The sequence below is a fragment of the Carlito syrichta genome, unplaced genomic scaffold, assembly GCF_000164805.1.
Source record: "Carlito syrichta isolate Samal-C Ts95f unplaced genomic scaffold, Tarsius_syrichta-2.0.1 Scaffold301930, whole genome shotgun sequence".
Taxonomy (NCBI): Eukaryota; Metazoa; Chordata; class Mammalia; order Primates; family Tarsiidae; genus Carlito; species Carlito syrichta.
This window is the reverse complement of record NW_007246026.1, coordinates 268,763-293,787: the sequence shown is the minus strand read 5'-3', so window position 1 is coordinate 293,787 and position 25,025 is coordinate 268,763. Positions and strand designations below refer to the sequence as shown.

At 42.7% G+C, this 25,025-nt stretch overlaps 1 protein-coding gene across 2 annotated transcripts; it reads right to left on the bottom strand.

Annotated features, from left to right (window-relative positions):
* Positions 1–1,347: 1,347 nt before the first annotated feature.
* Positions 1,348–20,615, bottom strand: EIF2D (eukaryotic translation initiation factor 2D). Of its 2 annotated transcripts, XM_008055698.1 has the most exons (15): positions 20,390–20,615; positions 19,297–19,487; positions 18,111–18,194; positions 17,525–17,615; positions 13,910–14,017; positions 12,062–12,318; positions 11,444–11,561; positions 9,498–9,543; positions 8,976–9,079; positions 8,705–8,854; positions 8,250–8,339; positions 6,619–6,714; positions 5,458–5,578; positions 2,985–3,159; positions 1,348–1,549 (listed from the first exon to the last, which is right to left on the bottom strand). In XM_008055698.1, the coding sequence occupies exons 1-15, from the start codon at positions 20,443–20,445 to the stop codon at positions 1,479–1,481; spliced, it is 1,758 nt and encodes a 585-aa protein (XP_008053889.1). In that variant the 5' UTR covers positions 20,446–20,615; the 3' UTR covers positions 1,348–1,478. The 2 variants fall into 2 exon arrangements, with proteins under 2 accessions (XP_008053889.1, XP_021566878.1); XM_021711203.1 differs by lacking the exons at positions 11,444–11,561; positions 12,062–12,318.
* Positions 20,616–25,025: the final 4,410 nt, after the last annotated feature.

The window sequence follows — 25,025 nt, the reverse complement described above, 5'->3', positions numbered from 1 at the left end:
GGTCAATTTCTAGAAATCCCTTTTCCAGTTCCATATTCTCATGCCAGTAGAGAGAGGATTAGTGAAATTTGTGTACTTACAAGTGAAAGGGCCTATTCTGGGCCTGATAACAAAAGGTAGGAGGCACCATACATACATTTTCACACATCCCTTTCTTCCTTTTCAAACCTCAAATGGGTAGTTTGTGGATACTGTGGATATTTTTTAAGCCTTTCTTTTCTCAGTTTGGAAAAAAGTGAGATGAGAAAGAAATAAGGAAGTTGAAGTGTAATTGTTTCTTGATAGTAAAACTCAAGAACTCAAGGAACGCAACTCAGCTCGTCCTCCCTCCTATTGTACAAGGAGAGTTCTGGTCACAGCAATGACTTCCATGAACTGAGCAGTGGTTCTGAACCTTTTTGGCATCAAGTGAGCCTTTGGGAATTTGACAAAAGCATGGTTCCTCTCTTAGGCAAATTAGCATATAAAATCTTGTGCACCATTTCAGAGAGTTCGTGAACCTTCTGGAGACCAACTAAGGACCTCTTTTGTGACACCCAAGTAAAGAAGTTGGGGGTGAAGAGGGCATTTGTTGATAAGATTCTTCATTGTAGCCGGGCTCGGTGGCTCAGCCTGTAATCCTGCGCCTTTGGGAGGTTGAGGTGAGTGAATTGCCTGAGCCCGCGGGTTCGAGACCCGCCTGGGCAGCGAGACCTCATCTCTACAATAAATCAAAAAATCAGCTGGGCATGGTAGTGCATGCCTGTAATTCCAGCTACTGGGAAGGCTGAGGCGGAAGGATCGCCGGAGCCCAGCAGGTGAGGCTGCGGTGGCCGGGAGCGGCCACTGCACTCCAGTCTGGGTGTCAGAGTGAGACTCCAACTCAAAAAAAAAAGAAAAAAAAAAGAAAAAGATTCTTCATTGTAACAAAGCTATCACCTTTGAGTAACATCACAAATTTACCAGTCACTGGCAGTCTGTGCCCTACTGTGCTCTTATTGTTTATTTTTCTATCTAGCCTAAACTGTGTTGCAATGTAGGGTCAATTCTTTCTTCTGTTGCTTTAACTGATGACAAAACAGCTGGGTTAGACAGAAGAAGGATCTATTTTGGGGCTAGAAGTTTAATTAGGTACTAGGAACAGGTGGGCAAGAAGCTGTGGAGTATTTAGTGGAGGGGCTTTAAAAACAGGAAGCCCCACCTGCCTGACCTTTGACTAGGCCTTGAAAGCAGGAAAGGAACTAAGCCACTGAAGCTCCCTTGGAAAAGCCACGCCACCGGAGCCTCTTCTGTCCCTTTAGAATGCTTTTGACTTCGAAAGTTAGTACAACATTTTAGCTAAGCGGAAGAAACAGGAGGGAAGGCAGATTTAGATTAGAATAAAAATTTATTTTTGTAAAGAATTACATGTTGTATTTGCAAAAGATGAAAATGCTCATAAAATTACCAGCCCAGAGCTTGCAATTCCACTGGATCCACCGCATGAAACAAAGAATCTGTCACTTCTTCTTGCCAGGTTTGGGGGCTTTTTCTAGGCCTTGAATGTGTCTTCGAGGGAGCTGATACTCTTCTACAATTCAGAAAGCAGACACTCCTCAGTGGGGCATGACCCCGCTCCCCTGCTGTCCCTCCAGTGCTCCCCCCTTGTCTCTGTGGCTCTGACCCCAAGGGCCCTAAGGCACAGCTGACCTCCTAGCCCCTCTAAGCCACTGTCAAGCCTCTGTTGCAAGAATTCCCATCATGTGATCTGCTCTTCTACACTCAGCTCAAACTCAACTTCTGAATGGAGCATTTATCCCTATACCTCAAGACTAACGTGTGTACTTCAGTAATTTTCACGCTGATCGCTACTTTCTAGGTGTATTTCAGGCATGTATAAATTTTCATGAGAAAATGCATGTGTGTGCTTATCTCTTTTCCTGTGTACTTCTCCTCAGCACCTCCTATGGGGTTCTCCACATAAAGGGCTCAACTCTAGGAGTTAACTGTTAGGTACTGCCATAGACCATGAATAAATTTGCTTATTGCGCATCTGCAGTGTCAGCCCCTGAGGATGAAAACGGGATGGAAAGGGCAAGGCTTCTGTTCAGTCTAGCAGGGGGTCACACATTAGAAAAAAATAGCCAGGCTGCAGGCACTAACCAGAAATATAAACACAATTGGAAAGTGCTACATTAGCAATTTTAAAAGTGCTAATTTAGGGAAATGTGACCTTCTCTTGGACAGGCCTCCCATGACCCCTGAGCTGGGCCAATGAGCCTTTGAGGTAAGGCAGACTTGGGCTGTGAGAGGGATGCTAGGCGAGGAGCCAAACTAGGTGAAAGCATGCCAGGGTGACATACAAGGAGAATCCAGGGAACAGCAAGGTGGCCAACATGGCTGCCAGAGAGAGCCTCCGAGAAGGAATAGCGTCAGGCTGGGAGGGTCTAGCTTATTGAGCTTAGAAGTTAATTCTGAAGGCAATGAAGAGTCGTAAACAGTTTTTTGGAGGGAAATGATGTGATTATATTTGTCTGAGAAAGTTGACTTGGCAGAGATGTGGAGGCTGGTTTAAACTGAGGACAAACTGCAGGCTGGGTGATTCAGAGTTAGTCGAAAGAACTTAGACTCTGGAGTCTAAAAAAAGTTCCAAGCCCAGCCATAGCACTCAAGAGATAGTCTCAGGGCATAGCAGTCTCTGCACCTCAATTTCCTTTCTGTAAAACATATAACAGTTCTGCAGCATCATTAGGATTTAGAGAGATGCTGCAAAAAGCCCAGCCTAGTACAGTCTGAGTGCTTAAGAACTCTTATAAAAAGTAAAGACGACTTACAAAAAGAAGAGAGCACTGAATTTGGAAGGTGCCAAAGGCTGTGGTTCAAACATTGGTTCTGCTTCTTGCTAGCTGCTGAACACTAAATGGATATGTGTTTGATGGGTATCACGATAACTACACCAAGTTGAGTCAATGGAAAGGTCTTTGCCAAGGTAGACTAATCCTCTCCTCTTCAGAGGGGATGCTCACCGTGCAACAGCCAGCCGAGGTGGTGGACCTGGTTTCCCTGGATTTGCACCTGCAGGCTGTCCTTGGCCCCAGGGGCAGGGGTGACGGTGGTGCTAGCTTGGCATCGCTGCTGGAGGATGGCAGCCACCGAGTATGGGTCCAAACCATAGGCCTCCAAGTTCCGGACCACAGTTACCTGGAGCGACAGTGGAGACAGAAGACTGACACAGGCTCTCCCCTTCAGAGGGCTTCCAGAATCTCAGCAGCCTCCTCATCCCCATGTTCTCTGATGGTTCACTGCCCTTATAACCCTGGTGTTTTTTTATCCAAAAGATTTATTTTTGTTCTTCTAAAATGATTTTCTCTACTAAATCCAATATATATGTTATATATTTAGTGGGACAGACACTCCCTATCTCACATATATACTTAAAAAAAAATTTATTACTATGGAGAATTTAAAACATAAGTAAAAATAGAATAGTTGCCGGGCTCAGTGGCTCAGCCTGTAATCCCACACCTTTGGGAGGCTGAGGTGAGTGGATTGCCTGAGCCCATGGGTTCGAGACCCACCTGGGCAGTGAGACCTCATCTCTACAATAAATCAAAAAATCTTCTGGGCGTGGTAGCACATGCCTGTAATTCCGGCTACTTGGAAGGCTGAGGCGGAAGGATCGCCGGAGCCCAGCAGGTCGAGGCTGCGGTAGCCGGGAGCGGCCACTGCACTCCAGTCTGGGTGACAGAGTGAGACTCCAACTCAAAAAAAAAAAAATAAAATAGAATAGTTAATGAAGCCCTATCTACTTCTCACCAGTTTCAACAATGATCAGCTCATGGCCAACTTGATTCATCACTGTCCACTCTCTACTCCTGTATCACTTTTAAGCAAATCCTCCCAGATAACAGAGGATTTCATCTATAAGTATTTCAGTATGTTTGCCAAAAGATAGGCTCTTTTAAACATAAACACAAAACCATCACACCTAAAAACAAATGACCAATAATTCCTTAATATCAGGTATCTAGTTCACAACACATGTATTTTTCTATTATTTATCAACTTCACAAGTGATAAGTATGTGACTTTGAGATTAAAAAAAGAAGAAAAAATTATGCTTCAAAAAAATCACATCTATTACAAGACCCCACCTGAGGATGAACTCCCAACTATATCTTCCTCCAACAAGCGGTCACCTAATCTTTGCTTACAGACCTCCGGAAAATAATTCCCGATTTTATGAAGCACCAATTTTAATTCTGGACACTTCTGTTTGTAATTATTAATTAAAAATTAGTGTTTAAATAAACTAATATATATATATAATTGCCTAGTTACAGTGCCTGGCACATAATTAAACACTCAGTAAGTAGTGGCTAGTTTGCTAATTATTATTAAGACTCTCATTACTGGTTCTCAGTGAATGCTTATATGCCCAGCACTATTCTAAGGGCTTCCCCCATGTGTATTCCTTCCCTTGATCCTCACAACACCTTACAAGGTAGGTATTATCCCCATTTTTCATATAATGAAACTCAGAGAAAGAGATTAAATAACATGCTCAAGGTCAAGCAGCGAGGCAGAGGCTGCATTTGAACCCATGTTTAATCCAAAGCCCGTGCTCATAACTATATGACTAGACAGTTCTCTACTTTGAGTTCAAGTTTGTCTTTCTGGGATTTCTATCCAATAATCCTACTTCTGTCTTCTCAAGGCATAAAGAATAGGCACACTCCTTTTCCAGAGGGCAGCTTTCCACATATTGAGGACAGGTGTCATTGGTTCCCTCCACCTTTGTGTGGACAAACTAAACACACTCAGTTCCTTCAGCAATTTACAAATTATTTTCATCGAGCAAGGCCCAAGAGGTGAAAGAATATGTAAAAATTGAAAGCTCATACATATTCTTTTGGTTTTAAGAAAAAAACTTAAAAAAAAAATCTTGTTTACTTTTGGAACCAGGCTCTAGCAAGTTTCCTAGCACAAAATCCTAGATGGCAGTGAATGAGGAGAGTCAGCTATACCTGTTTTATACAGGGCCAAGCCCAGGCAGTCAAACATGGGTGTTTCATAAACAATCTTTGAGGGGTTTGAAGTCAATAAAACATCTAATCATATTAGAAAGACTAGAACTTTTCAGGAATATTAAATCACCATCCTCAAACACTGTCTTTTTAAATGTACCTTTTTAGTCAGGTGCGGTGGCTCATGCCTGTAATCCCAGCACTTTGGGTGGCAGAGGTGAGAGGATTGCCTGAGTCCAGGGGTTCAAGACCAGCCTGGGCAACATGGCAAGACCTCGTCTCTACAATAAATCAAAAAATTAGTTGGGCATGGTGGCACGTACCTGTAGTTCCAGATATGTGGAAGCCTGAGGCAGGAGGATTACCTGAACCCAGCAGGTTGAGGCTGCAGTGGCCATGAGTGTGCCACTACACTCCAGCCTGGGTGACAGAGTGAGACTCCAACTCAAAATAAATAAATAAATAAACTTACCTTTTTATTAGAAGCTCTCTGTGCTAGAGTGATGTCAATTGGACAGATTTTCCCTTTCTTCACAATGGGCTCTTGTCCGGGGAAGGTCACTTGATAGGCAGGCTGTAATTTTTCCAAACATCTGAAATAGGAGTTATAAGTTGTAAAATAATAAAGCCAACAGAAACCATTTCCTCATACCCCACTGTCAGCAGGCAGTTAGGTGTAAGCCGAAATCTCAGGGCAATGGTTTGCAGCCTTTGCTACACATGGGAATCATTCAAATCACCCAGGGAGCTGCAGCCCTGATCAATGAAATCAGTATCTCTGACCAGGCACCCATATGTTTAAAGTTCCCCGAAGTGCAGCCAAAGTTGAGATTTCACTGATTCAGGGAAAAGAACATCAGTGACTTGAGCCTCTGGAAATTGTCTACTGGCCTGTCCTTCTGAGACTCTGCCCAGTATGCTTTGTGGGGGTCTTGACCTGTCTCAAGAATGTACCTTACCAGCCTACTGCCTCCAAGTGTTGCTTCATATTTCTGATATGTTTTATAGAACACCTTTAGCACAGAAATTTCTACCTTTTCCCTAATCAAATTTTCTCTTGCTGTCACATATGTCAGGATCAACAAAATTTTTTCATAAAGGGCTAGACAGCAAATATTTGGGGTTTGGTAGACCATCTAGTCTCTGTTACAGCTATTCAATTCTGCTATTATAGCACAAAAGCAGCCCATAGACAACACAAAAATGAGTATGGCTGTGTTCCAATAAAACTTTATTTACAAAAACAAGTGGCAGGTCAGCTTTTGGTCCATGGGCTATAGTTTGCCAACTCCTGATATAAACTATTTTCAGGTATGGTTCTGTGAAAAAAATGGAATATTAAGAATCTTCCCTTTGAAGACTTAAGACAATTTCCCCCAGTCTTCTTTTGCTTCTAAATCTTGTTGATGTTCTTAATTAATTTTCCTTTTCTTTCTTCCTCTCCTATACTGAGTTGGCTTAAATTGTTCCAAAGATCCTTCATATCAAAATTACACAGGCCTGTGTTTATGCAGATGGACATGGTATGAATTACAGAAAGAAAGTAAGTCAGAGACTAAAACAGAGACAACATTAAAGTTCAGTGTGATAGTTATCAAGGGCAGGAGATAGGAAAGCTGCCAATGCATGTTACCTGGTCAGGAGACTGTCCCATGGAAGCTTCATGACTGTGTGCTGTTCATTTTTCTCCAAGATGCAGTCACATAGGATGGGATCCAATTTCACAAGACTACAGGGAAAGAAGAGGCAATAAAGCAATTCCAGACTCGCCCCTTCTGACTCAAGTGCAAACTCAGAATTTATCTCTTGTATGTCACTTATAGTCATTCAGAATCATAATCAATTATGGAACCACAGACCATCAGTACCCTATGGCTGGGAGGTGCAAGTATGCTTTCCTAGGAGGAGAAGCAAGTGGTAGAGGGGAAAGTGGGACGGAATAAGTCTAAAGATCAGGATTCTTTGCTTAGTTCTGCTATTAACTAATCATATGACCACAGTTTTCTAGGTTTAGTTTCACAGTAGACTAGCAAGGAAGAAAGGAAGCAGAGATCTTTAAAATGAATGCATTAGGCTGGGCACAGAGGCTCAGGTCTATAATCCCAGCACTTTGGGAGGCTGAGGTGGGAGGATTGCTTGAGGTCAGGAGTTTGAGACCAGCCTGGGCAACATAGGGAGACTCTGTTTCTACAATCAATCAATCAATACATAAAATGAGAGCATTAGATTAGGCTGGTAGCCCCAACTTTTTTTTTTTTTTTTTATCATGATGATGTCTTTTTATTTATTTATTTATTTATTTATTTCCCCTCCCCACCGATAATGTCTTTTTAAAGTGAAAAAAAAATATTGGAACTTTCTTCATCTGGTAGTTTACCGTACATATCCACTTACTAAGAAAATACCATAATGGGGCTGGGTACACTGACTTACACCTGTAATCCCAGCATTTTGGGATGCTGAGGTGAGAGGACTGCCTGAGCCCAAGAGTTCAAGATCAGTCTGGGCAATATGGTGAGATCTCATCTCTACAATAAATACAAAAATCAGCTGGGCATTGTGGCCCACGCTTGTAGTCTCAGCTGCTTGGAAAGCTGAGGCAGAAGGATCACATGAGCCCAACAGGGAGTGAGACCCCAACTAAAAAAAAAAAAGAAAGAAAGAAAGAAAATACCATCACAATAAGTACAAACATACAGTTAGATAGAAGGAATAAATTCTACTGTTCAATAGCAGAGTAGGACGACTATAGTTAACAACAATGCATTGTATACTTCAAACTAACTAAAAGAGAGGTCTTGAAATGTTTCCAACACATAGAAGTGATAAATACTCTAGGTGATGGATGCCTCAGACACCTTGACTTGATAATGTAACAAAATATCACACATACCCTGAAATATGTATAAATATTATGTATCAATTTAAAAAATGGAAAATAATACCAAAAAGCTGTGATGACTTCATAAAGTTTTTTTAAGTTTACATTTTATACCTCACAATAGCTCCTTGAAGATCACTGGTAGATAAATGTGAAATAATATTTAGTCTACAGTCAATGTTGACAGCATATTTGGATCTGAACACCCCAGAGAGTAACTCTAGATGTCCACAGCCCATGGTGTAGAACTAACTGGACTTGATTATTTCTAACACAAGGTGAGTTTCTATACTCCCTCTCTGACAGCCTCCCCCAGTGTGTCCATATCTGCTACAGAGGACTCTCCAATGGGACACATCTGGTTCTCCTCATCATCCACTCACTTTTTGTTGTCTGCATCAACCAGGTCATTTTTCTTGGCGTAGTTAATGATGATCGCGCGGACCTCACTGCCTCCGAGAATGCTCCCCTTCCTAGGTGAGAAGGGACCGGGGGGTTAGTTCAAGCTGTACCTGGAGACAAACTGCAAAATCAAGGCCCTCTCCCTGCTAAGCAGGGAGTTTTCCTCAGCTTTCGACCTCTATTTTCTTCCCTCTTCCTGACTGAGGTGAGCACAACCATGTGAAAAATAATTACAGGTAGGAAAAGAAGATGTCTACTCTCTCATTCACATAGTCCAGAGAAACTTCCCAGGGAAGGAGGCTTGAAGCTGGATTTGGGAAAAGGGAGAATGGGGCAGAGCAGGTTTTGCCAGTCACAAAAGAACACTACTCAGGCTGAGAGGAACTGCAGGCCAGAACACCAAGCGGGCAGACAAGAGCTGCTCTCCAAAACTCACTTGTGGCCAGACTCCTGGAAGAGCAGGGTCATGCTGGCTGGGACACAGTAGAGGGGTTTTATATCTGGAGGGTGATAGGGCTGATCCCTGCTACCCTCCTGGATAGTCTGGGAGGTCAGGGAGGGCTCGGGTATGACGAAAGATGTGATCCTAAAACCCAGCAGAAGGAAAGAAAAAACACATTTTATACTAGTGTCTCGGCAATCCCCAGTCCGTGGCCCAAGTGCCCTGGGGTCAGCTGGGCTGCAGTGCCCAGGCCACCTGCACTCACCTTGGGTGTTTCCAGTCCACAGCCACAACGCTCTCCACCCCTTTGCTCAGCTCCTTCACCTGTATAATCTGCTCCTGCTGCATTTGCTGCAGGAACTTAGAGAGCTAAGGGAGAGAGGGCCAGTGGTAGGGGACTTCATTGGTTCCACCCACATCCTGAGAACCTGGGATGTGCCAGACCAAGCAGGCAGGACTGAGCAGGGATATGAGATAGTCTCTGCCCAATTCAGACTCGCAACTGGGAGGCCCCACCTTGAGGGCGGAGGAGCAAGAAACTGTTAGAGGCTGATGGGAAGGCACTCAGAATGCTAATTTGTTATAAAGGGGTCAAAGGGAAAGGGGAGTGGGTACACCAACTACCTCAGCCCAGGGAGAGTTTCTTTTCCCCCTTCTATCTGGAATCAAAAAGCTTAATTCTAGCCTGAGCCCTGTAGGTAGGGCTTCCGCAGTGTCCATCTGACTCATGTCATGTGTGTTCCTACACAACTCTCTGTGTGGGCATGCAAAGAAGGTACCTGCTCACCTTTTTGTAGCTTGACTTCTTTATGTCCAGTTGTTGTCCTTCGGGGCTGATGGCAGATGGAAAAGGCAAGTTAAGCTAACAAGCAGTCGTGATGGGGCTTGCCTGACACTGAGAGAAAGGCTTCTTCCTCAGCCTTCCTCTCCTACATTCAGAGAAAGGCCCCTGTTTCAGAACTTTCTGCCCAGTGGAGGCATCAGAGAGGGATGCAGACCATGGGAAACTCTAAGCCAGTGCTGTTCAACAGAACTCTGTGTGAGGATAGAATGTTCTCTACCTGTGTTGTCTAACAAGCTGCTAGCCACATATGGCTATTAAGCACTTGAAATGTGACTAATGTGACCAAGGAACTGAAATTTACATTTTATATCCTTTTAACTAATTTAAATTTAATATACTCAAATATGACCAAGCACTACTGTATTAGATATAGCTTTAGATTCCTCATAGACCAGGATAACTTCTGTGACCTCAAAAGTTCCACCTAACACCAAGTTCACACTGAGCGTAGCCAGGCATGGAGCAGGGTCAGCAAGCTACACCCTGGGGCCAGATCTGGACACATTCATCACTGATCTTTTGTCTGTGGTCATATAAGTGCTACAACGGCAGAGCTGAATAGTTACAACAGAGACAGTATGACATGCAAAACTGAAAATATTGACTATTCGACCCTTTACAGAAAAAGGTTTGCTGACCCCTGCCCTGGAGTGATTAGCTTCTGGGGGAAAGTTTCTGATAAAAGCTGTAATCTTTCCCCAGAACTTACATCTTATCTCAAAACATGATATGCAGTAGCAGTGGGATTCTCAGGAAGTTCTTCTAAAATGGTTTTATTATTAATTCAGATGAAGGGAACATTTTGAGAGACTTATCTTAAACTGTTTTTTTCTTTAGTCTTTTTCTGAACTAAGATGTCTGTTAATATTATTATTCTTTTGGGATAGGGAAGAGGCGAGACTTATTCTCTTCATTTCAGAGATGAGGAACCTGAGGCATGGAACATTTCTGGGCCCAGAATTGAAAGTGGGGTTGAGATGAGAGAATTATTCTGGGACCCCTTTGCCGATTACTTGTAACCCAGCAAGGTCAGGACAAATTCCCAAGAATCCCACTACATACTCCAGACACCACATACTCCAGACGCCACACTTGTACGGATGCCTTATAGAAGCTCGCATTAAAAACCACTTTAAAAAATCAGAGGAAGAGTCTCAAAAGAAAGTTTATCTCAGGGTAAAAATCAACATGCAAACCTCTTGAGATGATAGCATTTATTGAGTACTTATATATGTCAGGCTATTCAGTCTTTATAGTAATCCTGTGATTAATGGAAATTAGGGCTTAGAGAAGCCCAGTAACCAGTTGAATCTGCCTTGCTCAAACACCCTGGGGAGCTAGCAGTTGAGCACAGATGGCTTTGCCTTCAAAGTTCAGGTTCTATCCACATGTGACACTACCTCTCCTGTGGCTGATGTTTTAGATGGGGTAGGGGAGTTCATACCAATTCTTCCTCCTGATAAAACCTAACTTGGCCCACCCACTTTTCAGAAGTGTGAAGGGATGAACGCTCCAGAAGAAGCCTCTTGCAAAGAGGTTGCCCCTGGGATACTTCCGGTACAGGACATGCCACCCCATTTGTGAGTGACAGCCCAGTATCACCACAGCACTGGCAGTGTTTAGAGAATCTTGGGAACTTTAACCTTCCATATCTTCAACATCCTTTCACTAGCTAAAATTTATGGGTGCTTTTGCTTGCTTGCTTGTTTGTTTTTTATAGCCTGGCAAGCTAAGGATTAAGTTCTTATTTGCGAGATCAACCTTCCACCTCATCCTTTCCACAGCATATCCCTCAACCAGTCCCCCATCAACCCTGTCCTGTCCTACTGTCAAAGAACAAGAGTGAAACCCAGTCTCTGGCCTCCAGCCCCCACCAGTGCCATCCATACCAGCAGGAGAACATGTGACTTCCAAGGAGAGTGCTGGTGAGTAAAGGGAGGTCAGCCTTTTTGACTCGGCACTTCAGAGCATACAAGAAGCATTGCTGTAATAGTTCATCCATTTGCTCTGCAAGGAAATGACAAGAACCACATCCTTCCTGAAGGATACAGAATGTCTGGTATGGTACAAGAAAACTGTCCCCAACCCAGCTCTATCTCCACCTCCCCCTCTTGGCTCTGAAAGGAACCTACTCCCAGGTACCAAAGCTCCCAGACTCTCTTGAGCACTGAGCTTTTAAAGAGAGTTGACCCCTGAGAAGGGGTCCACAAAGGCCCACCAACCAAAAGTGTTCACCCAGAGAAGTCAGAGCCAGAAGCAACCCTAGAGGGCTCTGTTGCTAGAAATAGCCCAAATGCCAGGGCAGACTGGCACTCGGGAGACATGACTTCTGTAGAAAGGACTCTAAGTCAAGATGTCCAAAGGGTTGCTACACCCACCTCACAGAAAATAAAGACTTTCCCCTCTCCTCCCGGAGCTTCAGTACCGTTCTGGTCATAAGTGTATTGCAGCACTTCAGACTCCTAAACTGAGGAGGGGAGATGGGCCTTCTACTCCCAGAATCATACCTTGAAGCGTTTTGCTGTCTGTGGAGTCTTGGTTGAGGCCCCCACTGCTGGTGTCTTCTGAGGCTTCTGAAAGGAACTTCTCCCCACAGGGCTGATGAACCTCCCCATTCTTTTCCTCCTCTCCCTCCAGTGTCAGGTGCCTCATGTTTCCCTGCAGGGTGGAGTCCTCCTGGATAGACCCCTTCTCCTCACTGAGATCTGTGGAATCCAGGACCAATGGAGCAATGGAAGGCGGAGAGGACTTGTCTCCAGATCGCCTGGAAAAAATCTCATGTCAGAAATATCACACAGCAGCCACAACACTCTCCATCCCTGGTCAGGGAAGAGTCAGCAGGGAGTTCAGAGACAGCAAAAGCCCATAGGCAGGAATGTTCAGGAGAGAGCAGAGCGCCCATGCTCTCATCTCAACCCCACTTTCAATTCTGGGCCCAGAAACGTTCCATGCCTCAGGTTCCTCATCTCTGAAATGAAGAGAATAAGTCTCGCCTCTTCCCTATGCCAAAAGAATAATAATATTAACAGACATCTTAGTTCAGAAAAAGACTAAAGAAAAAACAGTTTAAGATGAGTCTCTCAAAATGTTCCCTTCATCTGAATTAATAATAAAACCATTTTGAATGTAATAACTACAATAAGAAATGCCTCTGTTGTACCAGTTTGGTGAAATACAAACCCAGGGCTCAATGCACGTAATAAAACACAAACACTTGGACTACTCAAGCATTACAAAATCAGCAGCTTCTGTATTAAATAAAATGCAATCTAACTTGCAGAATAGAGATTATCATTGCTTTATGCCACTAAACCTTAGGACAACAGGAAAAACAGCAATGTCACATGGCAGAGCATACAGAGTGCTAAAAGGTTTTATCTTAGCCAAGATTATATGAATTAAACCACATTTTAACTAATAGCTGCAGAAAGGCTTATTAGGATTGTTAACAGTAAGGCCAAAGTGTATGTTTAGGTTATTCTGGTCAGGTTAATGCCGTAAATACTTTTTTCAAGTGTTGGGAAGAAACTGAAGCAGCTGCTGATAAAACAACTTAGACAACATAACCTTGACTACTGTTGCCCAGAATGATAGTTAGAAACCAAGGTGCTCGAAAATCAGTCATCAGCCCCCAAGTATCTGCTCAAAACAAAACAAAAAAACAGGCAAATGAGGTTGTGTCTCTAGCAAAGTAAGGCTTGGTCAATACTTGTAAAATAAATAATCCCAAGATTGGGCTGAAAATTATAAAGATAAATCTATACCAATAGGACAGAGCACTTAGCTAAAAAACTAGGTACTTTGCTTTTGAATAAAGCATTGTTTACTATTTCGGTAAAACGATAAGAAAATAACCAGAAAATAAACTGGTACATGTCTCAAGAAAGCAACACTTACAATCAGAATATATTACTCCCATAATGAGAAGGAGTCTGAAATGTGGAATTTAAATAACATAAAAGTAATTGGGTTATCATCCAGGTAACTAAGGATTGAGAAGTACCCATCATGGGGCCAGATGATGCCTAAAATGTGTAGGGTAGTTAAGGCTGGATTGACCAGAGCTATCAAAAATGAATATCACTATACTGAGGGGCAGAGCAGACAATCCTCAAGGTCTTCTTTCAGGTCTAGGATTCCATAATTCACTTAGAAAATAATCAAAGTTCTCTTTAATTTCTTGTCTAAACAGGAAAAAAATTATTTTCTCCATGTTTGGCAAGTAAATGAAAGTCTGGGACATGCAGCTTGCCTAAGAATGCAGCTGGGACCAAAACTCTCCCTTCTGAATCTCAGGCCCCAAACTCTCCCCACCCACTCTGGCCCTCTGTAATTAGAAGAAACTCTGTACCCACCATAAGTGGTCCTGGTAAGTGTGGAGCACAGAGAAGCCCCTGCCCTTCAGGCCTGAAGACAGCATCTCAGATGTAGACATGACAGCAACTCCAATTGCTATGGGAGCTCTAAAAGAAGGAAGCCAAAGACCAGGGTCAGAGGAGGTCTGCAGGAGGGCACATGCTAGGACCATCTTCCACACATGTGGCAAAAGCACCATTACCAATATGAAGATCCTCTTGTATCACAAAACTAAACTCAGTCTAGTCTCAATTTTCTCCAAATTACCTATAAATATTCCTTTCCAAAATCCCTTGACCAAACAAACATCACCCCTCTAAGTAAGTAAATCCTCTGTTGTTATCCCTGCCTTTGTTTTACTCCTATTATAAATTAAACCCAAGAGAGATATAGAAGAATATTTAAAGTTCCCCTTCCTTAATTTCAAAAATGTAAGTTATCTTAAAGAAGTCATAGCCATCCTAGAAGGAAGCTTAGAGGTCAGGCAATCCATTTGCTGCAAATTAGGCTGAGGGATGCCCTGGGGAAGAGAGAAGAGATAAACAGTGGGGCCAATAGAAAGGTTCCTTCTCAACTGACTCTACAACAAGGCTTGCTCTGTGTAACTATGTATCTTAGAGCTGGCTGTTCCCAGGATACCAAAAACAAATACAACTACAAAAACTACAAAAACTCCCCAAATCCAAATGAGAAATCTGTCAGCCCAGTGATACTCAAGCATCGATCACTATAGACTGTAAGGACAGGTGCCAGCTGGAAAGCAGAGGGGGATACATAAGTCTGGCACAATAGCCTGGGTCCAAGGGAGAAGAGTCAAGGGCAGAGTTCCCAACACTTGAACCTAAACATTTACTATGCCTGGTGGCTCTACTTATTGTGTCCATAGGTCAGTTCCCACCACAGAAACTGAACTGACTACTTTCCCATTCTTAAAAGAGTTTTTTTCCTATCCTTGAAAAAATCAATGGTTTGAAAACTCTATTCTTGAACATGATTTGCATTTTTAACAACTCCCTTATGCCCTTATCCCACCACAAACCATCCCCAGCTCCATCCCCATCTTCATTCTAAAGGCTAAAATGCACAGGCCAAATATCCATTTACATAGTTTCCTCTCATCTTGTATAGAATATTGGGGGGTGGGAAGGAATAATGATACCACCATTCTTTTCAACTGTAATTTCTACTACAAGAAGATAAGTTATTAGATGTTTGATTCCAAATGGTTCAAGGGAAATAGAAGAATATGAGTAGCTAAGACAAGATTTAAACACTGACCCTTCTCATGCCTATAATCTCTCTTTCCTTCTTATTCAAAGAAATGATTAAAATAACAAGTCCATCTTAGTCATCTCCGTGAAAAATAATAATAATAGGCCGAGCTCAGTGGCTCAGCCTGTAATCCCAGCACTTTGGGAGGCCGAGGTGAGTGGATTGCCTGAGCCCACAGGTTCAAGACCAGTCTGGGTGACTTGATGAGACCTCGTCTCTACAATAAATCAAAAATTAGCCAGGCATGAGAGCACGTGCCTGGAGTTCCGGCAACTTGGAAGAATAAGGTGGAAGGATTGCCGAAGCAGGTTGATGCTGGGGTGGCCGTGAGCGTGCCACTGCACTCCAGCCTGGGTGACAGAGTGAGACTTCACCTCAAAAAAATAAAAAATAAATAATGATAATAATGAGTCATCAACTTTCACTCACTAGGATGACACAAATGAAAACGACCCATCATATACAATGTTGGCAAGTATAGAGAAATAGTTTCCGGATATAAGTAGAAGTGAAAACGGATACAACATTTTTGTAGGGAAACAGAAAATAGACAAGATCTTCAGCCTGACAGTTCTGCATTTTAGTATCTACTCTAGAAAAATATTGGCACCAGTGTCCCCAGTGGCATCAATAAAGATAATTTTTGTAACAGAGACAAATTGGAGGCAACCTCAATGTCCATCAGGAGAAGACATCTTCCATCACCATGCAGCAGATACAAAATTAGGCAAACCTGTCTGTACTGACATGGGAAATGTCCACACTATATTAAGTAAACAAACAGAAAGAAGAAAAAAAACATAAATAAGGAAGGACCCCAAAATCCTGGAATTTATTTATAAAAAATTGAATATTTATTCTTAACATGCTTAAACTTCAGTCACCTTCAATGTATTCTCTGTTTGATGCAATACACCTATAGAGATCCTTTTTCCACTGCTCAAAACGGTTTTTGAACTCGTACATTTTGATGCCTTTTAGTGCTTCTGCCATTTTTGTTTCACTCTTCCACAACAGCAAAGCATTTCCCTTTGAGGACTTTTTTCATTCAGGGAAACAATAAGAAGTCGTTCAGGGTGAGATCAGGTAAATAGGGAGGGTGGGGCATGGAGGTCATGCTGTCTTTGGTCAAAAATGACCAAAAATTCAGCCAGGTATGGGCAGGTGTATTCGTAAATCACCCATCATGAAATGGACAAATGAGTTGAAAGAATCTCCAGAAAAATTCACTACAATGCTAGCTAGGATATTGATGCCAATGGATTCCTAGAACACTTAACTAGCAGGGGAAGCCTGTACTACAAGGTGCTGGTCCTCCAAAAAATAATTCCTTTTTTTTTTTTTTTTTTTTTAGTCCCTCCTCGTACAGTATAATTTTGTTTGTATTTTTAAACACAAACCACATATTTTTCTACACACATGTATATATTTATTGAACAAGGGCAGCAAGGATCACACATCAAGATGATGGTTACTTCTAGGAGAAAAAGATTAGGCAGTGAGGGGGCTTTTGACTTTTCAGCAATGTTCATACAATTATTTCTAATTTTTTTTTTTTTTTTAAGAAGCAAAAAAAGGGTTGAGATGGGAGGATTGTTTATGGACAGGAGTTTGAGACCAGACTGGGCAACATAGTGAGACCCCATCTCATTAAAAAAAGGAAAAGAAAGGCAGCAATGGGGCAATGGTTCAACAACCCTGTAAATGCATGAAAAATAATTGAATTGCACAGTTTAAAAAGGTGAATGATATGATATGTAAACTATATATCAATAAAGTTATTAAAAATAATTAAGAGATAAGGATGACTATCTAGATGATAGGGAAATGAGTGAAGGTGATGAAAGACAAGGAAAGATCCCAAAAAAGTCACAAAAAGAGGCTAAGAAGACATGACACTAAATGCAATTTGATACCTCAGACTGGATCCTTGAACAGAAATAAGACATCAGTGGAGAAACATCAATAAGGTCTGCAGTTTAGTTAACAGTATCCTACCAATGTTAATTTCTTGGTTGTGATAACTAGATTATGGTTAAATAAGATGTAACCACTAGAGGAAACTGGTTAAAGAGTATGTCAGAACTCTACTATCTTTGCATCTCTTCTGTAAATCATTTTTTTTACGTTAAAAGAAGAAAAAGCAGCAGAAGCAAATACACTCAACCCAGAGGCATTGACCCCTCATAGGTACATTGCCCAATGGACCACTCTCTGCTTTTCCCAGAAGAACCTACATTTTCTTTCAATCCTTTGTCTATGTGCTTTGGAAGTTGTTATTCCCCTCCAATCTCTTTTTATCTAAGTTTTTCCCCCAAAGGCGCAGCTGCCTGGCACAGTACCTGTTCCCCACCAAGGCAATGGCACAGAGGTCGCCTTTCTGTACCTGAGGCAGACCAGCAGGGGGCATCACTAGTCCCGGCAGCATCAAATCTACAGCAAACAAAACAAAAGCATTACAATTTGCATTCTACCTCCATCTAACTCCATGTATTACTTCATCATTTATTCACTCACTCATCAAAGAAACATTTATTAAGTATCAACTATGTTATTCATAATAAAAATGAAAAATGGCAACTCGAATATCAGAACTTCTCCCCTTGGGGGTCTAGTGGTCAAATAAAAGCACTGAAAACAAAACTATGATCTATGTTGTCCTGGTTTCCTAAATTCAGTTTACTGATTTAAAGTATAGTATAAGGTAGTTCACAAAGTACTTTCACAACATGTCTCCTATTTAAGTCTTATAACAAGGTCAGAGAGGCACAGAGAACTCATGGAACCAATCAAGTGAGAGACAACACACACACGGGGGGAAAAATTCAATTTTTCAACCACATGAGCACAGGACATGGGTTAAATAAATCAGCTGGCCCTTACTAAGTAGATTTCAGTCCATAACTAGATATAGGAAAATCCTCTTACCTGCTCCCCCTACCAGTTTTTCGAGTACCAAAGGCCATGTTGTAAAGGCTGGTAGAAGATCAGGATAGGACCACAGCATGTACACTATACAAGAAGAGACCCAGAAAGCACTTAGTATCAAAAAGTCAATGCCCTAGAGCATTGAAAATACTTAACACGATAGTCATTTTAATTAGACTAAATTAGACTACAGAAAAGAAACTCAATTCAAAGCTAGAGAAAAGCTTATGACTGGAAGCCCAAAGAGGTCTCATCTTTGAGGAAGGCAAAGACCTAAGAAACTAGAGGTTTAGAGACACTTGGATTGCAGCAGAAAATGGCCACAGTGGTTAAAAGTGGGGGCAGAGAACCAATGAGGCTTTATTAAGGACTTCAGAAGCAAGTAACCTAAGAAAAGAAGGCCAGGCTTTAAGAAATTTCAAAACTTTCTGGTGTTTAATCATTTTGATTCCCTTTGTTTCCACAGTGAATCACAGTAAAACCCTTAGGTTTTGTGTTTGTCTTCAGGTATAGCAGGGAAGTGGGGCGTAGGGGCAGGAGTAGCCTAAGGAGACTGCATTACACTGTTGCTGCCCACTCTGGAGGTTGAAAAGCACCAAGTGACAAAGTATTACCAGCAGGTATAGAAAGCAGAAAAGGAGACTGGATGTCTGATATATGTGAGAAAGACAAAAAGTAAAGAATACTAGTGAACCAGTCAGAGCCTAAACAAATCTCTGTGAGACATCTGATTGAAGTATACCACCAAGACAGCTTAATCAACCCAGCTTTTTTCCTATCACAGTATCTCATTTATTATCTTATCTTCCTTTCACAGTATCTCATTTATTATCCTGCTATGGATAGTTTTAAGAAACATATTTAACATGCCCTGCAATTCCATCCTTTTCAAGACCTCTGCTCTATCCCTAGTTAACTCAATGTAAACTCCTCAGCCATTGTTCCCTCATCTCAGAACTTCCCTTTGCAACTAACCTCTCTTTCTGTGTTAGCCCTTTATTCTCCTTCCCATAGCAGTTTACGGTCTTGAAAAACCCAATTCCAAAAACACGAGGTCCACAAAGATCCTTAGGGATGGTATTGAAAGATTTTGTGTCTGTTTGCTAGGAGGTAGGTTAATGGAAGAAACAGAAGCAGATGTTAGGCAAGGACTATAACCAGGGCCATCTCCATTCTGTTGCCATACCTGTCGGATACAGATTTTTCTCCAGTTCAAATAGGATGGGGTTACCACCACTCACATACACGGTCACTGCATCCCCTTTGTGAGCATACAACTTCACAATGTTGAGCTCTTCCTTTCCAGGTACTAACTCAGAGACTTGATCGGTTCCAAGGGTAGGGAAAGCAGCTGTCACATCAGCCCGAAGCTTTCTCCTGCAGAAAGCACACCAGTGCCATGAATGCTGCCTGAACAGCATAAATATCAAGAATTCCTGAAAGACTCTACAAAATCATGAGCGCTAGGGAAAGAATGACTGCCTTATGATGCGCTCTTTTCACACACTCTTCTAAAACATTCTATTATCTTTTTCATCCAGTGTCTCATCTATTTTCACAGTCATGGGGTATATCTTTCCATTTTATAAATGGGGAAACTGAGGCTCAGTGGGCAACCCAAGTTAGCCTGACATTAGAAACTCAGCCGTGCCTTCCTAACTTCATGCCTAGTCCTCAGACCCACTTCTTTCTCCTAGATGCTTGGTAAATCTGTCAGGTTATGGTTAAATAGCTAGACAGACCAAGACACCAAGAATTACAAGTATAGAACATTAGTTCCGAAATTCTAAATGCAGTTTGCATTTAGACTCTAAACAAATACAGTTCTCCTTACCACATGTGCCTTATTCCCTCCCACCTGAGCTTCCAGTCGCGTCTCCTGCCAGACATAATCACTAGACGTTTTTCCTCCTATTCTTTTAATTCTTGGTGCCCCAATTATCTCTCCCACGGGGTTATAAGCTCTTTGGAGGGCTCTTCATTTTTGCATCTTCCACAATACCTTAAACAGTCTGCAGTCAGTAAACGCTGAATGAATTACAATTTCTTTTAAACTCACTAGAATATCCAAAAGACAGCTTGGTAGATAAATCAGGCTCCCTCTCCATCCTCACCCTCAAAATGTGTCTAACCCATCCTTGCCCCTGGGGTCCTTTTCCTGGCTGTACCCTTCGGCCTCCATCCCAGGATGACTAGCCGAGCCCCGCGAGGGCTATGGGCCAGCCGGGCCCGAGATTTGTCTGGGTGTCCAGGTGAGCAGAGCAGGCTCCTTCCCTCACCTGTCCGACCCCTTGATGGCCGTGTTGGACTTGACCCGAAAGGCCTTGGCAAACATGTCTGCTGGGGTGGCCCGGGGAAGACTAGAAGAGCACAGAAGCCGGGGGATACCAGGAAAGAGAGAACGCAGCGGCTGCCCGGCGCGCAGCCCTGGGGGCAGCCATGCTGGGGCCCGACCGCGAAAACGGCCCGGCTGGAAACCCGGGCAGTGCAGTTTCGTGGCCGCTGCCACTGCATGCCCCTAGGTGGCGATGCCTCCAGCTTAAGCAGGACTGGGTGGGGCGGGGCCGGGCAACGAGGGAGCGCCCTCGCCCCCGCCCGCCGCGCTACAACGCCCACCTCCGTCCCATTCTGCGCTTGCGGGCGTGTGCAGTGACTCGACCACGCCAAGTGCGGTTCATTCGGCTCATATCCTTGTGCTCCGGCAGCATTAGGTACTGTCTTGAGTAGAAGCTCTCCGGCCAGGTGCGGAGCTCGTTACTGGAGCCGAAATCCTTTCATTGTCAGCTTCCATTGAATTCAGTTTGGTTCAATTACGCAAAATTAATCGAACTCGTGTTTATTAAATTTCTAGGCCTTTTTTAGAGACGGGATCTCGCTCTATCAACCAGATCAGAGTGCAGTGGAGCAATCATAGCTTACTGCAACTTTGAACTTATGGGTTCAAGAGATCCTCTCGCCTCAGTCTCCAGAGTAGCTAGGACCACAGGCACGCACCGCCAGGCCCAGCTAGTTTTGAGGGGGGTTTGGGTCTATTTGTTTTTTGTAGAGACTAGATCTCACTATGTTACCAAGACTGGTCTCAAATACCTAGTCTAAAGCAAGCCTGAGGCCTCAGTCTCCCCAAACGCTGAAATTACAGACAGGAGCCACTGTGCCCACCCAGCCTTTCCTAAAGACTTTTTAAACTCAAGAATTTTACATTGTTCTGTAAGATAGAGCTCTCACCGAGAATTTATGATTTTCTCTTCCCTAAGTTTTAATTTACATGGGGTGATAATAACAGTAACTGGGAATCCACTCTTGTCCTAGAATTGTCCCAGACAATCACGCAGGCAGGGTAGAGAGATTAGGTTTTCTCAGAGGGACAGCTGTGAGCTTTGTACCCTAGAGGCAACGATATAAACACCTAGAGTCCTAGCTCCTACTAAATTAAATTTTGCATATTAAAACTTGAGAGCAGAATGTCTACCCACCAATTTAAAAAAAATTCTAGTTGCTTAATTCAGTGACTCAGTTGCACAAAGGAGAATTCCACATTGACTGTCCAAAGATTAAGCCTCTGCAGTGTCTGCCCACCACTTATAGTGGCCCAGGTGCCAGCCCCAGCTCCTCCAGACCTTTATTCTGAAGAACCCCAGCCACGAGGCCAATGTCAGAGGAGCCCAGAGGAGACAGCACCCACAGACCCTGTCCTCTTAAGCCCACGTTTGGCCATACTTGGCATGTGTGATACACTTGGGGTCTGTTGAAGCACAGCTGCTGAGGTAGCCTTTGTCTATGGAACTGAGGAAAGCTCTTCAGAGGAATAGCAGAAATTTCAAGCTGGGGGATCTATTGTATCCCAGATGTCATAGATAAGAAGACGTCAATTATAAAACTATAAATTAATGAGTAGTTGACAAGTAGAAGCCAAGACCCAAAGGGGATGCTGCACCACAGCATCCGGCCTCCTCTTTAGCAGAGCATGAGCTCTCTTTCCCCAGGTGGGCACGATCCCACCTTCCCTGCCTGCTGTGTGCTGGCTAACACTGTTGTAGGGAAACCGGCTGAACCCCACGAGTCCAGCAAGCCGGGATTCCTGATTCTTCCCTTTGACGCTGCGGAGTCAACCCATAGGGTTCCCAGCCCGCTCCCCAGCTGCAGAACTGCAATAAGGCACAGGGCAACTGTACCAAGAAGGCTGCCATTTACTGGGAGGGGAAAAAAAGATCATTTTCACTAATTATTCTTGGCAGTAACATGGCTATAAGTTGGATTGCTTGCAAGAGTAAGGAATATTTTGAAGCAATGGTAGACCAGATGAAAGATTCCATTTTCCTTAACCTTCTTTTCCTTTTCCTTCTCAGTGAGTCCCAATGGGGAGAATTTAATTTATTTAATTCAATGAAACTTTACTGGACACTTACTGGTCAGCCTCTGTGGTTGTTCAGATGAATTAGACACAAGCCCTTTGCCCTCAAGGAACTCACAGTCTGACAGTGGTATTTATGTCCTCTTGAAGTCTACAGGACCAAGTGCACCCAGACTGATACTTCATTCATGGCTACCTCCAATTCATTCCTCCACTAACTTTCTCTACCCTTCTACTGAAAACCATGCTCAAGTCTCCCCAAAACATGGATCATTGGCATTTACATTTCAAATGTGACCAATGGTGTGAGAATTATTTGGTGGATCTGGATGGCTTTTCAGAAGAACAGATGAGGCAAACAGCCTCAGAATGTATCGTAATGTCCTCACCCATATATGGATGATCCAGGGTACACGATTTTTTTTACTTTTTCAAGTGTCTCCATGCCCATATCCTTATTTTACTGTCATGCCAATGCTGTGGGCAGTTATTGTTACTCCCTTTGTCAAGTGGGAGATCTAGAGCACAGAGAGGTTAGCTAACTTGTCCAGGCTCACACAATTACCTTGCATTATTTAGTCTCTGGATGATGCTTTCTAACTACTAGGAAAAGGTGGATGCAATAAATGGTGTCAGGACAAATGCCTATTAGTTTGCAGGGAAAATTTTAATTACCTCATACATTTCATAAAAAGAAATTCCAGATAGATTGAGAATCTAAATGTTAAAAAAAATCTACCAAAAAACTAAATAAGCTTTTGCCATATGATCCAGCAATCACTCTCCTCATAAATGAGTTGAAAACTTATGTCCACACAAAAACCTACACAGTCATTGATAGCAGCTTCATCCAGATTGACAAATCTTGAAAGCAAACACGATGTTCTTCACGATGAATGAATAAATAAACTATGGTGCATCCAGACAATGGAATATTATTCAGCACTAAAAAACAAAACAAAAAAAAAGAGAGCTATCAAGCCTTTAAAAGACACGGAGGATCCTTAAATGAATACTACTAAGCAAAAGCCAATCTGAAAAAGATCATACTTACAGTACAAGGTGGACCCCCCAAAAAACTAGAATGATGTTTTTGTAAGGCGAGTTTCTTGTAGTACAGGCTTCTCCCGCTAGGTAAGTGTTCTAGGAACCCATCAGCATCAGTATACCAGCTAGCGTTGTCATGAGAGGCTGCATTCAGCTTCAGTGAATTTTTTTGGAGATTCTTTCAAAGCATTTGCCCATTTCATTATGGATGATCTATGAGCACACCTGCTCACACGACACTGAGTGTTCAGTAGTTTTTACCCAAAAATGGCATGAGCCCCATGCCCCATCCTTCCTATTCACCCCATTTCACCCCCAAAGACATTTTTTGTTTCCACAGATTAAAAAAAAATCCTCAAAAGGAAACTTTTTACTGATGTGGAAGAGCTGAAACAAAAAAAGGCAGAAACACTAAAAGTCATCAAAATGGACGAGTTCAAAAACTGGTTTTTTTTTGTTTTTTGAGTTGGAGTCTCACTCTGTCGCCCAGACTGGAGTGCAGTGGCCGCTTCCGGCCACCGCAGCCTCGGCCTGCTGGGCTCTGGCGATCCTTCCGCCTCAGCCTTCCGAGCAGCTGGAATTACAGGCATGCGCCACCACACCCGGCTGATTTTTTGATTTATTGTAGAGATGAGGTCTCGCTGCCCAGGCGGGTCTTGAACCCGCGGGCTCAGGCAATTCACTCACCTCAGCCTCCCAAAGGCGCGGGATTACAGGCTGAGCCACCGAGCCCGGCTCAAAAACTGTTTTGAGCAGTGGAAAAAGTATCTTAATAGGTAGGTGTATGATATCAAAGGGAGAATACTTTAAAGGTGACTGAAGTTTAAACATGCAAGAATAAATATGCTTTATTTTCTTTCTATAAATAAATTCCTGGGGGTTTTGGGTCCCCCTTGTATTATAATGGTTAAAACAAAAACTGACAATATTAAGTTGTGGCAAGAATGTGGAACAACTGGAACTCTTATACATTGCTGCTGGGAATGTAAAATGGTACATAACTTTGGAACACAGTTTGGCAATTTGTTATAAAGTCAACATACACTTACCATACAATCCAGCAATCCCAGTCTTAGAAATTTATCCGGGCCTTTTGTAACTGACTCCTTTCATTTAGCAAACTGTTTTCAGGGTTCATTCATGTTGAACCTTGTATGTGGCATGTATCAATACTTTATTTTTTTTATTGCTGAAGAATACCTTATTAAAAACTTATGTTTATACAAACTCAGACATATATGAGACAGAGGCTTTTTCATAATTGCCAAGAACTGGAAACAACTTGAATGCTGTACAGACAAAAGGAAGATCATAACAAAAAAGGATAGCACCATCGTGCTTTAGGGTTAACCAGTGCTTAGTTGGTCAATTGGATGCAGGGAAGGAAAACTTCGATATACCTGTTTCTGTGGTATAAATACTTCTACAATGGCCTATTTCAAGCTAGATTTAACAGCTAGCAGCTTGCAGAATTCTTGACTATTAAACAATCAGTGCTACCAAGTTGTGTAATCTCT

Coding starts and splice junctions, on each gene's coding strand:
- EIF2D (XM_008055698.1), bottom strand. CDS start 20,445: ATGTTTGCCAAGGCCTTTCGGGTCAAGTCCAACACGGCCATCAAGGGG. Junction 12,319..13,909: donor ACTTACCAGGACCACTTATG/GTGGGTACAGAG, acceptor GATTTTTTCCAG/GCGATCTGGAGACAAGTCCT. Junction 3,160..5,457: donor AGAGAGCTTCTAATAAAAAG/GTAAGTTTATTT, acceptor CTGTCGCTCCAG/GTAACTGTGGTCCGGAACTT.